Source organism: Leptodactylus fuscus, chromosome 8 (assembly GCF_031893055.1).
Source record: "Leptodactylus fuscus isolate aLepFus1 chromosome 8, aLepFus1.hap2, whole genome shotgun sequence".
Taxonomy (NCBI): Eukaryota; Metazoa; Chordata; class Amphibia; order Anura; family Leptodactylidae; genus Leptodactylus; species Leptodactylus fuscus.
The window spans coordinates 12,920,382-12,935,268 of record NC_134272.1 but is presented as its reverse complement, the minus strand read 5'-3'; the positions used below and the strand labels follow the sequence as shown (position 1 = coordinate 12,935,268).

The 14,887-nt window shown below is 44.7% G+C and overlaps 1 protein-coding gene across 1 annotated transcript; it reads right to left on the bottom strand.

Moving 5' to 3' along the window:
* Nucleotides 1-5,589: 5,589 nt before the first annotated feature.
* LOC142217713 (NADPH oxidase organizer 1-like) lies at nt 5,590-14,003 on the bottom strand. Its single transcript, XM_075286065.1, has 8 exons — nt 13,943-14,003; nt 13,514-13,594; nt 12,569-12,644; nt 9,172-9,349; nt 8,843-9,045; nt 8,645-8,758; nt 7,235-7,352; nt 5,590-6,186 (listed from the first exon to the last, which is right to left on the bottom strand). The coding sequence occupies exons 1-8, from the start codon at nt 14,000-14,002 to the stop codon at nt 5,601-5,603; spliced, it is 1,416 nt and encodes a 471-aa protein (XP_075142166.1). The 5' UTR covers nt 14,003; the 3' UTR covers nt 5,590-5,600.
* Between the last annotated feature and the right edge of the window lie 884 nt (nt 14,004-14,887).

Genomic DNA, 14,887 nt, shown 5'->3' with positions numbered 1-14,887 from the left:
AATGGAGCTCGGTGGACTGCATTGACTTTAATGGGGTCCATCGGGTGACTGTCAGTTTTAAATAAAATTGATAGCAGGACTTTTTCATCTGTCAATTTTAGACAGATCTGCACCAGAGGCTTGATACAGGGCCTTAAAGGGGTGTTCTAATCTGACATATTTCTGCCAAAATGTCTTACAGGTGCAGATTCCACTTCCAGGCCCCTCTATCAGGAGAACGTGGTGTCCAGTGAAAGACGCACATGCCTGATGATTGTGGAGGGTCAGATCATCCATGTCATGGCTGAATGAAGAATGAAGAATGATGGGCCCCTGGGGACCCTCAGATAGATAGGTTACATTTTCATCTTAAAGAGACTTTTATTTTGTTGCGCAAATTTGGTCCTGGCGCCCCTTGGGCCAAAGCAGATATAACACCTACATTTAGATTTTTGTAAGTAAAATATAATGGGTTTCCATCTCTAGGTTTTCGGGAAGTTGTGTGATATGAGGCTTATATAGGCTTTTTTTACAATTGTGACAGATGGTAAAGTTTGTTTTCCTTGGTCCGAGGTTAGATTGTTTCGGTTTGTTAGGATTGTTTTTTTTGGTTAAGTGAGTTGGTTTCATTTTATAAGAAAGCTCCCGCTGGATGTTCTCATGATGATGTTATGTGGGTTAACAATGGCGCGAAGATTAGGAAATCTAGAACACGAATGATGTGGTTAGGATTGGCCAAGATTGGGAAGACTTGTGTCACGTGAATTACAATTCAGTTAGGCCGCCAGGGGATGGGCCATTTAAGAGCCATTCCTGCAATTCGTAAGGGGGCGAGATGGCTTGTAGGAGCAGAAGGTTTGCAGGAGGTTTGTCACATATAGTGAGGCCAGGCTAGCTAGGAGAGCCATGTTGACAACATGTAGAGAGGAGAAGGACAGCTCCGCCTGGATGTCACCTAGTTCAGTGAAATGGGGCACCTAGGAGAACACCTGGTAAGCTGGAGTCCAAGCCCTTGGCGACATGTGGTGTTTGTCTCCGTAGTCCCAGTGGCCTGTACAAGTTGCATGTGTATGAAATTCAGGTCCCACCTCTGGGATCTGCATTCATCTTGAAGATATGTATCCTCTAACCCCCATCTCCATGTGTCTATGTGGCTAGTTTTCTGCCATTGGCACTGCATGATGGCCCTTACCATGCCAATGAAGTGGATGTAGACACAAGGACGTGGTCCTCACATGTTGTGGTTGTGAAGGGGTAAGAGTTACGGAAAAACCCTTTAATTAAATTAATTATTAGTGACATCTCCTAGCCATCTGTGTAGATGTCAGCTAGGCTGCCGGAGTTGACACTGTCGGGTTACATGTGGTAATTTATCGTGTTTGTGTCAGGTATTGTACACACCTACAATGAATCATATTTATGTTTCTCTACAATATAGCCGTATCATTTCCTCAATGCCGGGACATAAAATATTCTACGGCTTCCAGAATGTTATAGGTATGTTAGAAATAAGTATGTTAGAAATAGTTGACAAGACAGGAATTCTGCAAATACCTGAAATCGTTACAATATCACTGAAATGCTGTTTGTTATTATACATACACTGATAGCAGCAGTTTGTGCTCCAGAGCAGCTCCTCTTACTGTAAACTAGGATGTAGGGGTGTCACTGAAGGGTCACAGGGCCCTGGTGTAAATGCTCACCTTGGACTTCACTGCACAACCTCAGCCATATCCCATTCCTACATTTCCCTTTCCTTCTCTATCCAGCCCAGACCACCATGAAGACTTGTTCACTACATGTCTGTTCACATAAAGTTCCCCATTGCTATAGCGGACTGCCACCATCCTTAGTGCTTTATTTAATGTCCACACAGAGTCTGATGAAGGTCCGATGGGTCGAAACGTCACTACTCTACATTGCGAAATACCAAAACAGATATACAGTGGGCCCCCCTGGCCTCTGGGCCTGTTCACAACGGCAACCTTTATAGTTACGCCAGTACTAGGATGAGACGTTCATAAACAATAACATAATAACATAAATAACATAATAATAATAACATAAACATAAGCAATCATAAACAGCCATTTTAGAAGCTATGAAATGCTGTCTCTGGTCCCCCAGTCCATGCCTGGTAATCTTTTGTAGATCTTTCGATATTGAGATAAGAATGGCCGCACAACAGCCCAACCTTGGCAACAGCAAAAATGTCCATTTTAAGGTTTCCATCAATACCATTACAATAACTAGAAAGACAGTTGAGGCATGAGTCAGGTTGTCAGCTTTCTTCATCATATATAATATTATCCTGCTCAAGACACTGTCTACACAGGGAAGTCTTAATAGAAGAGAAAGTAATACAGAGGGGCCATCTTAGGATAAGTTCAAACGGGGTTTTTGGAACCGGATTTTGATGCGGAATCTGCCTCAGAATCTATCTCAAAAAAACGCCTCCCATTGACTTCAATGGGAGCCGTTCACTTTCTTTTTCCGCGAGCGGTTTCTTCCCGCTCGCGGAAAAAAGAAGGGACCTGCCCTATCTTGCCGCAGATTCTGCGGTTGAATCAGCCACGGGCATCTGCAGCGCAACACTCCCTCCGACTAGGCCCATTCATTTGGGCCTAATCCGGAGCGGAATGCCACGACAGTCGCGGCTAGCCGCGGGAGGCAATTTTTGGACTGGGTTCTGAGGCGGATTCCCGCGTCAAAATCCGATCCAAAAGAACCTCGTGTGAACTTACCCTTAGGTAGCTGCCTTCTGTGTCTATCCCTTGTCTAGGCCCCAATGAGGTCCAAAGGTCTCCTTCTTCAAGACATAGGTAGGAGAATCAGGCTGCACAATGTATTGGTTCAAGGATGACACACACCAGTGCCATTTTGCTCTAACATGGGGGCCATTCTTCTCACCAGAGGTTTTCACTCATTTCAATGGATGTTGTATACAGAAAACAGAGGCAGTATATGTATCCTCCTTGTCAGATACTTTGCAGGTTTATATATCTGAGGGATACTCAGGATTATAAAGAATGAAAGGGATGTCCAGGATTAGAAACACATGGCTGTTATCTTCTAGAAACAGCACCACACCTGTCCACAGGTTGTGTGTAGTATTACAGTTCTTCCATGTTAACTTCAGTGGAGCGGAACTACAATACCAGACACATTTCTAGAATGTTGTTTCTAGAAGAAAGCAGCCATGTGTCCCAAATCCTGGACAAGCCCTTTAACAATCAGGTGATAAAGGTTTGCTACGGGAATATTGGGCTATCCCTGAACAACCCCATCCACCACTCCTTGTGATAATCACATATAAGAAGGTGTAATTATTCATCTCTGTCCATTCGCGGAAACAATTATGTAAGATTTCCTCATTCCATAAGACGAATCGGATAGTTATACGGGCTGACTATAATAACAATGAGACTAGAGGCTTCAGGGCATCGCATCTGCTTACACATCTTCTATTATGGCCACACCTTCCTGTCTCCAGAAGTAAAAAAAAACTTAGACATGCACACTATGACAAACCTGAAGATGCCAGGAAATAGAGAACTCATGATCCTAAATTGGGATGATTGGGATGATAAAGATCCCTGGTGATATAATTCAGGAAATGAATGTCACTGCGGCCTCTTCACTAAATACCAAACACAGCACCATACATATCATAGTGGTTGTGGTTGGTATTGCAGCTCAGCCCCTTTCGCTTGAATGGGACTGAGCTGCTGCTGTACCATGTGATCGATGAACATGATGTCATCAACACAGGAAAGAGGCTACAGCCTACTTGTGTGTATAATGGCCTCTTCCAAACGCTGATTGATAGGGGTCCTGGGTGTCAGAACCCCATGATACATATTGATGACATATCCTAAGTACAGGTCATCAGTGTCTAAGTCCTAGAAACCCCTTTGTGGCTGGAGCCCTATGTGGCGTTTGAGGGTAAGTTCACATGGCGGAAAAGTTTTCCGTCGTGTGACTTTTCCGTACAGCTAGCCACAACGGAATGCCGATGCTGTGCATATATTAATCCTGACCCTCTTTTGTGCCACAGAATCCCTCCTTGACGATATGCTGCTGACCAAGAGCTATTTTTGCCATTAAAAGGTTAATTTCCTCCTTTCTGACAGTGGCAGGCTGTGTATCTTAAATCTCCTCACTCCAGTGCACCAGAAGGCAGGGGTGATACAGTTACAATGTAAGGAGATCAGAGATGTTTAATCAGCCCTAGTGTGGTGAGGGTCACCTTTGGATCCCCTTCCCCCCCCCAGTCACACCTGTGACCACTGCAGTCCGTATAGTTATGACACATGTTTATGGGCTCTCTAAGGCTTCTGGGACTGGGTACGACTCAAGTTACGCCCCCTGCTCACTAGGATCATTTATGCCCTCGGGTTGACCATCAGCTGGAAGAAGTGACAAGCGAGGCTTGACTACTTGTAGAAAAATCCAGTGCGTATTTGTGGTGTAGAAACTATGGCAGAAATCTGAGGCTGAAGCTCCCTGCTCTGCCATAGTGTGCCATTTTGAACTGGTGCCCCATGGGTCATTGCCTATCTGTATTCTTTCCTCAACCAAGGACAGGACAAGAATTCATTTTCACTTGGGGATGAATCCTTGCCCTATGAATTATGACGCAGTTTCCCACTGGAAACGATAAGAAGAATTTTTTACATATTGAACAAAAATCGGCGTAAAATGTGTCAGGTCCATGGCACGCCATCGTTGTAGCCGATCACTGGCCTCAGTGGTCACATGTTTAGCTGCAGTAGTGAGGAGCGGTCAATGTAATGGCAATGACACATGACGGCTGAGTCCGATGTTTGGCGACAGTGGTGACGTGCCGATGACCTGACGCCACTGCTGCAACCTAGTAAACAAAGCCTGATCTGCGGAAAAGGAGCGACGTCGCAGGAATGGGTAGACGAGTAATAATTCAGTTTTATTTTACAATGACACTGGAAAAATATATATATAACTGTATTACAATTTCTGTGCAGTGGTATCATTTGTGAACTACATAGTGCAGCCATTTGGGCACAGTATGGAGCTATTATATGGGCACTGTATGGTGCTACTTTTTTGACCATACATGATGTTATTTGGGCACTGAATGGTCCTCTACAGTGAACACTGTATGGCACTATTATAGGTGCACTGTATTAGGATTATTTGTGCACTGTGTGGCTGTTTTAGTTCTGCAGGGCTTGGTGCAATTTTGTGGCTGTTATTGGAGTATTGTAGGGTACTGTTATTTGGACACAATACAAAAACCTCTTTTCAATACTGTCATGTGGCAGAGCGGCCCAGGTAATGCTAGGTTCACACTATAAAGATGTCTGCCGGGTTTCTGTCCAAAAGCGGAATGGGGGACGCTAGGGTGACTGCAAGCCTATAAGCGCTACCTTTAGGATCCCTATACCATTATATTAGCCATATCACTAGTATTATACTACGGGCATCTATGGCTGTCACATTTGTATGAGCACTACTAAATGGTCACTTTGGCCAGTCCCTTGTATGGGCAGCCACCAACACATTTGTACAGACATGGGTACAGACATCTGGTGAATAAGATTTTGATTGGCATTATACTATTTAGGCATTTTTGCAGAGGTTCATACTCTTCCTTGTAGAGCCGCTTTCTTGGTCATGGTGGTGCATGTAGACTGGATCTCCTTCATTGTAGGCCTTTCCGGCACAGTTGGAAATGCGGGGTCAGAACTGTATGAAGACACTGATGTCTTTGGTGAAGAATGTTCCTCAGATCCAGAATCTTTCCTTTGTTTTTCTTCCACTTGATCGGCCCCCTCCATATTATCATTCCAGTTATGGATGTCGACCTTCGTCTGGAATGATTTTGACTTCCCCAGAGATGTGAGTTCCTCTGTGTCTTCCGCTTTCCATTTCACGTAAACATTTCCCCTTCCATCTGGCTTGACAAATGTCTGGTCAGATGCCTCTGGTAGGTCATTGATACCATCCAATGATATCGATTTCATCCTCTGTAGTTTGGCTTTACGACCTCCGACCACGTTATTCCTCTGTCGGGGGATAGAGCCTGTATCTAGATCACTTTCGAGCTTGGAAAGGTTAGGTGAGGATCCGGACAATGGGTGTCCAAAAGCAACCTGAAGTTTGTGGTGTGGATTTTTATATGGCTTGAGGAACATGGACGGCACATACGCAAACCTTCCATTATAACTAGAGGAGGAAGGAACCGAGAAACCAGAAGATTATCATGACCATAAGGCATGGAAATTCAGAATATCAGGAATACATTTAAGCCTATGTACGAATTATAATATACTGGGATACCTTCAGATTACCTTCAGCTGAGATACTTCACCACTGCCTGGTCACTAGAATGGTGTGTGGTGCACCCATCCTCTTAAAGGACCAAAAGACATCAGGTGAACCTGGTTCAGCTTATGGCTGAGCATCTCTGATAATTTAACCCTAGCTTTAACATCACATCATTTACATGGTTAAGGGGATATCGTCACTCCTTGGGGAGAGACCACCATATAGGTGTGTGGAGATTATTAAGCCTTTAGCACTCCACTTTGCAAGGGACCATGGGAAGAATATGCAAATCTGTCTTCCATGATGTAATTAGGAAGTCAGGTGCCTCAGTGTTGCAAACCAATAGGTTAGTCTTCTCTACACCGGGCTGACGAGATGCAATAACATCGAAATGGCCTTCCTCGGTTGAGAGACTATACCTGGTAATAATCCCAGCATCATTGCAAAACAAAGGCCTCTTGGAAGGTCGAGGATGATGTTAAAGGGAGCAGCCTTCCTTCCTAATTACATCAGGGAAGACAGGCTTGCATATTCCAGTGAGTGCCCTCTATTGGTTTGCAACACTGAGGCACCTGACTTCCTAATTACATCATGGAAGACAGATTTGCATATTCTTCCCATGATCATTTACATGGTCTAAGTTTCTTCCTGACTATGGTAACCGATCGCTGCCTGCCCTGACCCATATTACAAATACTCCACTAGCCCTGATCACAGTCTCATAGAACTTTGCTTCTGCCTATCGCTTCCAGTACCATACTTAGTACTCTCTTTTTGGGACTACTTGATGTTGACAACCTTTGCATGTCTACTGTGCCCCCATGAAGAAATTTTAGGACGGATAATGCCTTAGATCCTGGTCCCAGGTTTAACCCCAAGCCAAATTATTTAGCAAGGCCAATCCCCTTTTAATGAGTGGTTGTAAAAAGTGAATAAATCCTCTTACCAGATAAGCCACCATCCTATTTCGGATTTCTCTATCACCTCTACCACAACGCCAACAGCAAGAGATATTTCATCTGTGTTCTGAGCCTCGTAGCCCTTCTCCGCATAGTAAAATGTTCCTGGAAAAATGAAATTATGAAAAAAAATCTGCACATCTGCAACAAGCCTGGAAGGTAGATTAAACATTTTTTTGATATTATGGATGTGAAAGATTAACCTCTTCACTGCCCTTTACCAAAGATCGTGAAATGAACCCCTTTCTTTGCCCTATTGAATCAAACTTTAACTCTTCACTGCCCTAGACCACCAGGGATATTTATTTTAATTCATATACCTTGCCGACAACCACTAGGGATTCTGACACAAAGCCCCCCCTCTGCCTTAGATCACCAGATACGTATAGAATAACTTCTTTCCCTGACCTATTCCTAGAGACTACTAAACTATTTTTGGAGCTGAAATGAACCCCTTCACTACCCTAGGCCACCAAAGATTTTTATTTTAACTCCTATGTCCTATCCTAGACCACTAAGGATCCTAACACACAGTCAGTCACTGCTCTAGACCACAATTTATGCATACAATAACACCTATCACTGCCCTAGACCACCAGGGATACATTCCTTCACTTCCCTGAAGATGAACCATTTCACTGCTATAGACTACAAGACTTCCGTAGGCTACCTAACTACCTATTTACTTTAACTCCTCAATCCTGCCGTAGACCACTAGGGATCCTGATACAAAGCCCCTCACTACCCAAGACCACCAGGGGATGCATACAATAACTGCTTACATAATGTTAGACCCCCCCCCCCCCAGGGATATGGACATGACCCCTTCACTGCCCTAAACTACTATGAATCTTGGAATGAACCTCTTCACTGACCTACACCAGTTCCTATACAACAAACTGGCACAAAGTCCTTCACTGCCCTAGACCAGGGATGCATACTATAACCCCTTTCACCCCTTTCACTGCTTTAGGCATACAGGTATAAAGACAAGAACCTGCACAGCCCTAGACTATGTGCTGTATAATACTAATTTCCTGAAAGCTTGTGGCCCCGTGTATCTGGCTAGGCTATGGCTCAATGCAGGGGGATGGGCAATGTATGTTAATATTGATTTCACACAGTGCTATATCACCTGTCTTAGAGGTAGCAGTGCAGAGGTCTCTGAGTTCCCCTGCTCAAAATCTCCTTGTTCCCAACCACTGGCTTCTCTAAATGGCCCTTTAGAGAGATCCTTGGTTATAAACCCCACCTATGTCATCTTCTCACACGTCTATAAGAACTTATGAGTTGTACTAGCACATTGCATGTTAGATAAGCAATGATATCAGGTAATTGCCCCAGTTGTGACCATAAAGATAAGGCAATGCTTTGGCAACATCGTGTCCTTGACCAACCTTTATAGAAAGATTTCCTTCTTGAGTTATGATCCTCTAAGTACTCCGACTTTCTCAGATAAGGAGCCGGAAACCAGGCGATGCATTTATCTTCATTCTCCACCAACCACCAGCCTTGACGAAAGCAATAGAAGCCTAAGTTTTAGATTTGATTGATATATTTCCTGCTTTCTTATCACTTGGGAATGTAGAACCTACCTGTAGGATCTTTGATCAAGACATCAAGGCATTGATTCTTCTGGACCTTGAAGGACCTGTTCTTAGTGTCCTTGGTCTCGAAGGCATCGATGCAGATGTAGGTTTCTGATACGATGGGCTGTGTGGTGGTGGGCTGTGCTGACCTGGGCGGGCAGATTACCTCTTTTTGCTTTTGGTCTTTGTCGGACGGCATTATCACAATACTGTCAATAAGACAGAGCAATGATTTGGTTTGAGTCATAAACAAAGGTCTTCATGACTGGTGGTGTCGGTGATATATCTGCCCATATATGATCTCTATGATCTTCCAGACTCACTGCTATACAAACCTGTTCTCAGGAAAGGATGGAGTAAGGTCCTGCTTGTTAGGAGAGAAAAACTGGATAACCTCTTCACATTGGGAGATCTTGGAGTCAGTTTGAAGAAGTTCTTTAGAATAAATTGCTAATAGACGAAGCCTCTCCAAGTACCGGTTGGAAAATTTATTGCGAAACAACAATGGGGCATCTGTAAGAGCGAATATAAAAACTAGAGATGAGCGAACAGTAAAATGTTCGAGGTTCGATATTCGTTTCGAGTAGCCCCTCAATATTCGACTACTTGAATCGAATATCGAACCCTATTATAGTCTATGGGGGGAAAATGCTCGTTTCAGGGGTAGGCAATGTTCGATCAAATTATACTTACCAAGTCCATGAGTGAGGGTCGGGCTGGATCCTCCGAGCAGTCTTCTCCTTGCAGCGTCCCCGCAGCATCTTCCGGCTCTGAATTCACTCTGCCAGGCATCGGGCCTGGGCAGAGCTGACTGCGCATGCCCGCACTACAAGCGGACATGCGCAGTCGGCTCTGCCCAGGCCCGATGCCAGGAAGAGTGAATTCAGAGCCGGAAGACGCCGCAGGGAAGCTGCACGGAGAAGACTTCTAAAGGTAGGAGAAGAACCAGTGTTGATTGGCCGACTGTATAGCATTCGGCCAATCAATGCTGGTTCTGCATCGAACTTTTACATTCGAACAGCGAGTGGTACTCGATCGAGTATGAGTATTTCGAATACCGTAGTATTCGATCGAATGCCTACTCGATCGAGTACTACTCGCTCATCTCTAATAAAAACTTTTGTTCCAACATTCTCCAAGCTCCAAGCACAGCAATGACTTTTGCTCTTGACTGGCTTGAGTTGGGTGGATAACCAAATGGTCACACCAACGGTGAACTCTATTCTTTGTATCAACTCATCCAAGACTAGTCTGTGTGATCCAATGCCACAGAAGAACTACTGGAGTACAAACTTAGCATGGTGCTGCAGACCGGTCATAGTGCCCATGCTGATCTATGTCCACAACCAACAAATGGGCACAAGAGCATCGGAACTGGACTATGGCGGTGGCCTGGACCGATAACATTTTGTTATTTGGACAGTCGGGTATATGTTTACCACTTATCTGGGGGAGAGATGGCACCAGGGTGAACTATGGGAAGAAGGGCTTGGCAGAGTCAGTGTGACGTCTCCTGGTAATCCTTGGCTCTTGGCATTCGCTCTGACCCTTTTACCACCTATGTGAACGCCTTCAACCATTACAAATACACAAGCCTTTGCTTTGTTACTTTTGCTTATCAGTTGTGGGATAAGTGGGCAGAACATTGCTCATAAACTTGAACAAACAGGATCCTGGTTACATTGTCATGTCACATTTCGTCAGGTTAGATCTCATAAGTAAATCTTCACATTAAAGAGTTACTGTTATCCATATATTTCCTGCTCCTCGTAAAAGTCTGTTTACATAACCGGGGAAAAAAGGTTACGCTTCTATTAGAGAATCAAAAGGTGAAACCCCCATTGTGTCACCGGCCCATTCAACTGGAACAGGTGATATCATTTTTAAAGAGGACCTTTCACCACCTGGGGCACAGGCGGTTTTATATACTGTACTGTGAGAGCGGTGAGGGGCGCCCCCCTCCCCTCCTGATAGTACTCATCCATAGACGAGTACTATCATCCATAGACGTGTACTATCAGGAGGGGAAGGGGGCGTTCCTCACTGCTCTCACAGTACAGGCGTTGCTGTGAGGAAGGGCGTTCCTGACTGACTGTCAGAAACGCCCTTCTGACAGTGAAGAGCTATGGTACCGGGACCGATAGCTCTTCAACGGGGGCACAGATTGTGAAAGCCGACAGTGCGCTGAATTCAGCTTTCTAGCGGTATATAAAACCGCATGTGCCCCAGGTGGTGAAAGTCCCTCTTCAAGGGAACTACTCACCATCAAAATGAAGCCCCTGGGTCCCACTGCAAAATCCATCACTTAAACTTCATCTGATAGGGTATCTATAGGGGATTCAGAAGTGGTCACTGTCACTCTGAACATGTGTTACCTGTGGGACCTTGGGGGACTTTTCTGCAGCCAATGCAACTCCACTTGGAGGGTTTCTGGGGCTAAAAATATTGATAACCTATCCTAAGTATGAGTTGTCAATATTAGATTGTTGGGGGTCCTACACCCAGCACCCCTGTCAATCAACTGTTCTTATCAGCTGATACACAGAGAATGGAGCAGGAAGCAGACAGCGCTGTTCTCTGTGTAGTGGCCAGACCAGGTACTGCAGATCAGATTCACCTAAGCTGCAGTGATTTAGTTCAGCCACTACACTTAGAACGGCACTGTCTGCTTCCTTCTCCATTCTTTGTGTATCAGATGTGTCAGATATTGTGGTGGCTGAACTAAGTCACTGCATCTAACCTCTCATTCTAGTGAATGAGAACTGATCTGCAGTCAGGGTCTGGACACTACACAGAAAACGGAACTGTCTGCTTCCTGCTCCACTCTCTGTGTATCGGATGCTGATCATTAGGGATTCAGCATCTGGAGCAGGAAGGAGACATCTCCGCTTCTGTATGATGGCCAGACCAGGTACTGCAGGTCAGTTAGGAGCTAAGCTGCAGTGACTCACTTCTTCCACTGCACAGAGATCGGCGCTGTCTGCTTCCTTCTCCATTGACTGATTGGGGTGCCAGGTGTCAGACCCTCACTGATCTGATATGGATGACCCCTCCATAGGATCTATTACAGCAACATTTTATTCTAATTTCCAGGGACACTTTGCTGCTTGCCTTGCTGTACCCTTAAGCAACCATCAGGAAAACAGATTCCCTGCAGTTGCTCTTGCAGCTCCACAGCAGATAATACACTGACTATACTCTGGTTACGTATAAGGCGACACACCATATCATCCCCCCATTGACAAAGTCTGCTTGCTTCTACCCTAAATGCACAACTATGAAAACATCTCCTTTCATACACAAGCTCTATACATGAAAGTTTTGATAGAATCATGGCGCGTCAATACTAAAATGTTGTTGGACCTGTTGCCAAACATAACATTTTGCAGAGTCGGTGGAGGTGATGGAAGGTCCTCTGTAACACCCATGATCCTAAATATAGAACTTACATAATACACATATGTTCTCTGCTGGATGTGGGGTAACAGGGGGGCACCATGGTCCTCTGATACCTGTGTACGTCACCATGAATCGTTCTTAAGACCAACAGGAGGAGGTATAAGATGGTATGAAAAGGGGTCTCTAATAAAGTGGCCATTCATGAGATTTTAGGATAACTATATGTGATCTCCATTGTCACACCCATTATAGACCTATGTAATGTCGCAGATCACTGGCGTCTGGTGCTGATGGTATCTGATCTGTTGTGTCAGGACTTTGTGTAGGACTTACCCCGTAGTATGGGGAGAATCCTTTCTGCTTTATTGACAACGCCCGCCTCCAATGGAAACTTCTTTGCTAGTAATTTCTAAGAAGATCAAAGAAGAGAATGAGGGTTGTAGTTACTATAGTCAGTGATCCCTACAGATACAATAGACTTCTTCAGAGATAAGATCACACTTGGCCAGACATAATGACGTGCTGTAGCACAGAGGACCAATACACCGAGACCCAACAAATCCATGCTACGTGCCTTATGAAGGGTGTCGGACCCCCGCCGATCTAGGAGGGCACTATGACTGAGTAGGCTCTATGGTTGACAATGGAGCTGTTATTATAGAGGTACTCCAACTGTTACATAGTGGCTATGGGGATTCTGAGGGTATTATTATTATTGGGGCTTTGCATTATGGGGTCATTGTGGTTGTTACTATGAAGACTTGGGCTGTTATTGTGGACCTTATCATGGTTGGTATTATGGGGGGCTGTGGTTCATATTATGGGAGCTCTGTTATTATGAGGACTGTATAGCTGATAGTATGGGGATCTGTAGCTATTATTAGGGGGACTCTGAGCCTGTTATTATGGGGACTCCCGCTGCTCTTGTAGAGGTCATCATGGCTGGTATTATGGGGGGGCTGTGGTCAATGTTATCGAGATCTGTTATTAGGAGGACGCTGGGGCTGCTCCTGTAGAATTCATCATGGCTGGTATTATGGGGGGCTGTGATCAATATTATGGGAGATCTGTTATTAGGAGGACGCTGGGGCTTCTCCTGTAGAAGTCATCATGGCTGGTATTATGGGCGGAAACCCGTGGCCCATATTATGGGAGATCTGTAACTGATATTATGGGAGATCTGTAACTCTATTCTGTCATTGACCTGTATGTTGAAGTCTGCTGTATAACACTCTATACCTTACATCCTAAATATCACAATTATAACCGGACACTTACCGTCAGATCCTTGAAGCTTTCATATGTCCTGTATATTAGAATATTATTAGAGTCCGACCAGAGAACGGAGAACATGTAGAGCTGCGAGAACACAACAATAAGTTAAGTCACAGATATCAACATCAATGACAAACCATACCTAGGATTCCCATCGATCTTGCGGAGGACCTGGCACATTCATATATGATATCCGCAGCCCATTATTTTCATCAACAACCATGTGATACTTCATCAATCCTGTAGGGTCGCTATGGGGAACACCTTTTATCAATTGGGGCTCCATCGTAGAATGGGGTTGCCCTTCTAATAAAAAGGGGTTGTTCAAAAACTGCAGCATTGGGGCATTGTTGGAACGCCATGGAGGGTAAGTCATCAAAGTAAAAGGAAAATATTACAATGGGGGCAGAAAAAGCAGCAAAGGAAGCTTACCTTCTGCCTGTCATGCTGCACCAGGCCTTCAGCGTTGGCTTCTACAGGGTACCGGCTCATGTCTCCCATCGGCTGTCACCTGCAGACACTGAGCGTCCTACCTCTGCAACTCTGGAATTCATCCACTGCAGGGGAGGAGGGGGGAGGAGGGCCGGCTTCACATGAAACAGCCCCAAATTGTACCTTCCCTTTTGTCATTTGTCCTTTCCTTACCTCCTCAACCAGATCAATAACCCCAGTGCCAAGGCAAATACCTCACCAATATCAAACACATCGTAAAACATTTACACCGCTTCTATCATAACGGAGGAAGAAATCCAAACCAGAACATAGATTCTGACTACAACACCCAGCGAGCTTAACCCTTTAAGGTCACAGGGTAGTTTGGTTGTTAAGGCTCTGAGATTTTTTTCAGATTTTCCATCTGTGACTTACAAAATGTAGAACTTTTTTTTATTTTTCTGTACAAGCTTAGTCGTTGCACGATGAGATGTACTTTTAATTGGCAACATTTTGGATACGTATATTGTTTACAGTTCCGTATTTGGTTCCGAAGACCCTAAAATGTCACCAAATAGATGAAAAAAATAACTTTGTTTGTGGTGACAGAAAGTTCAGGATATACAGTGCACCCAAAAAAAATTACCGTACTTGGAGCCGCTCTTACCTGGTGACCACAGGAGCAGCTCGTCCTGGCTCAGGTGAAACGGAGTCCAGAACATTTAGTACTGCACTATACTGTAGAGAGGCGCTACTAGTCACCCCACCAGAGCAGGCACTTCACTAACACAGGGGTCTACCAGTGAAATGACCATACTGCGGTGCAGCATTGGACATTCAGACTGAGAGGTACCAGTGGCCCATAAATCACCAAATATTGTATCCTGAGGTCATTGTAACGCGAGGGACCTCTGTATATGTAATGCTATATAGAAGCTATACACT

Excerpts from the sequence above, each read along its gene's own strand:
- LOC142217713 (XM_075286065.1), bottom strand. The coding sequence starts at position 14,002 with ATGAGCCGGTACCCTGTAGAAGCCAACGCTGAAGGCCTGGTGCAGCAT. Across the intron at positions 13,595-13,942 it reads TGCAGCATGACAGGCAGAAG|CTCTACATGTTCTCCGTTCT; the intron begins GTAAGCTTCCTT and ends GTGTTCTCGCAG. Across the intron at positions 7,353-8,644 it reads AAGGAAATCTTTCTATAAAG|GAACATTTTACTATGCGGAG; the intron begins GTTGGTCAAGGA and ends TCATTTTTCCAG.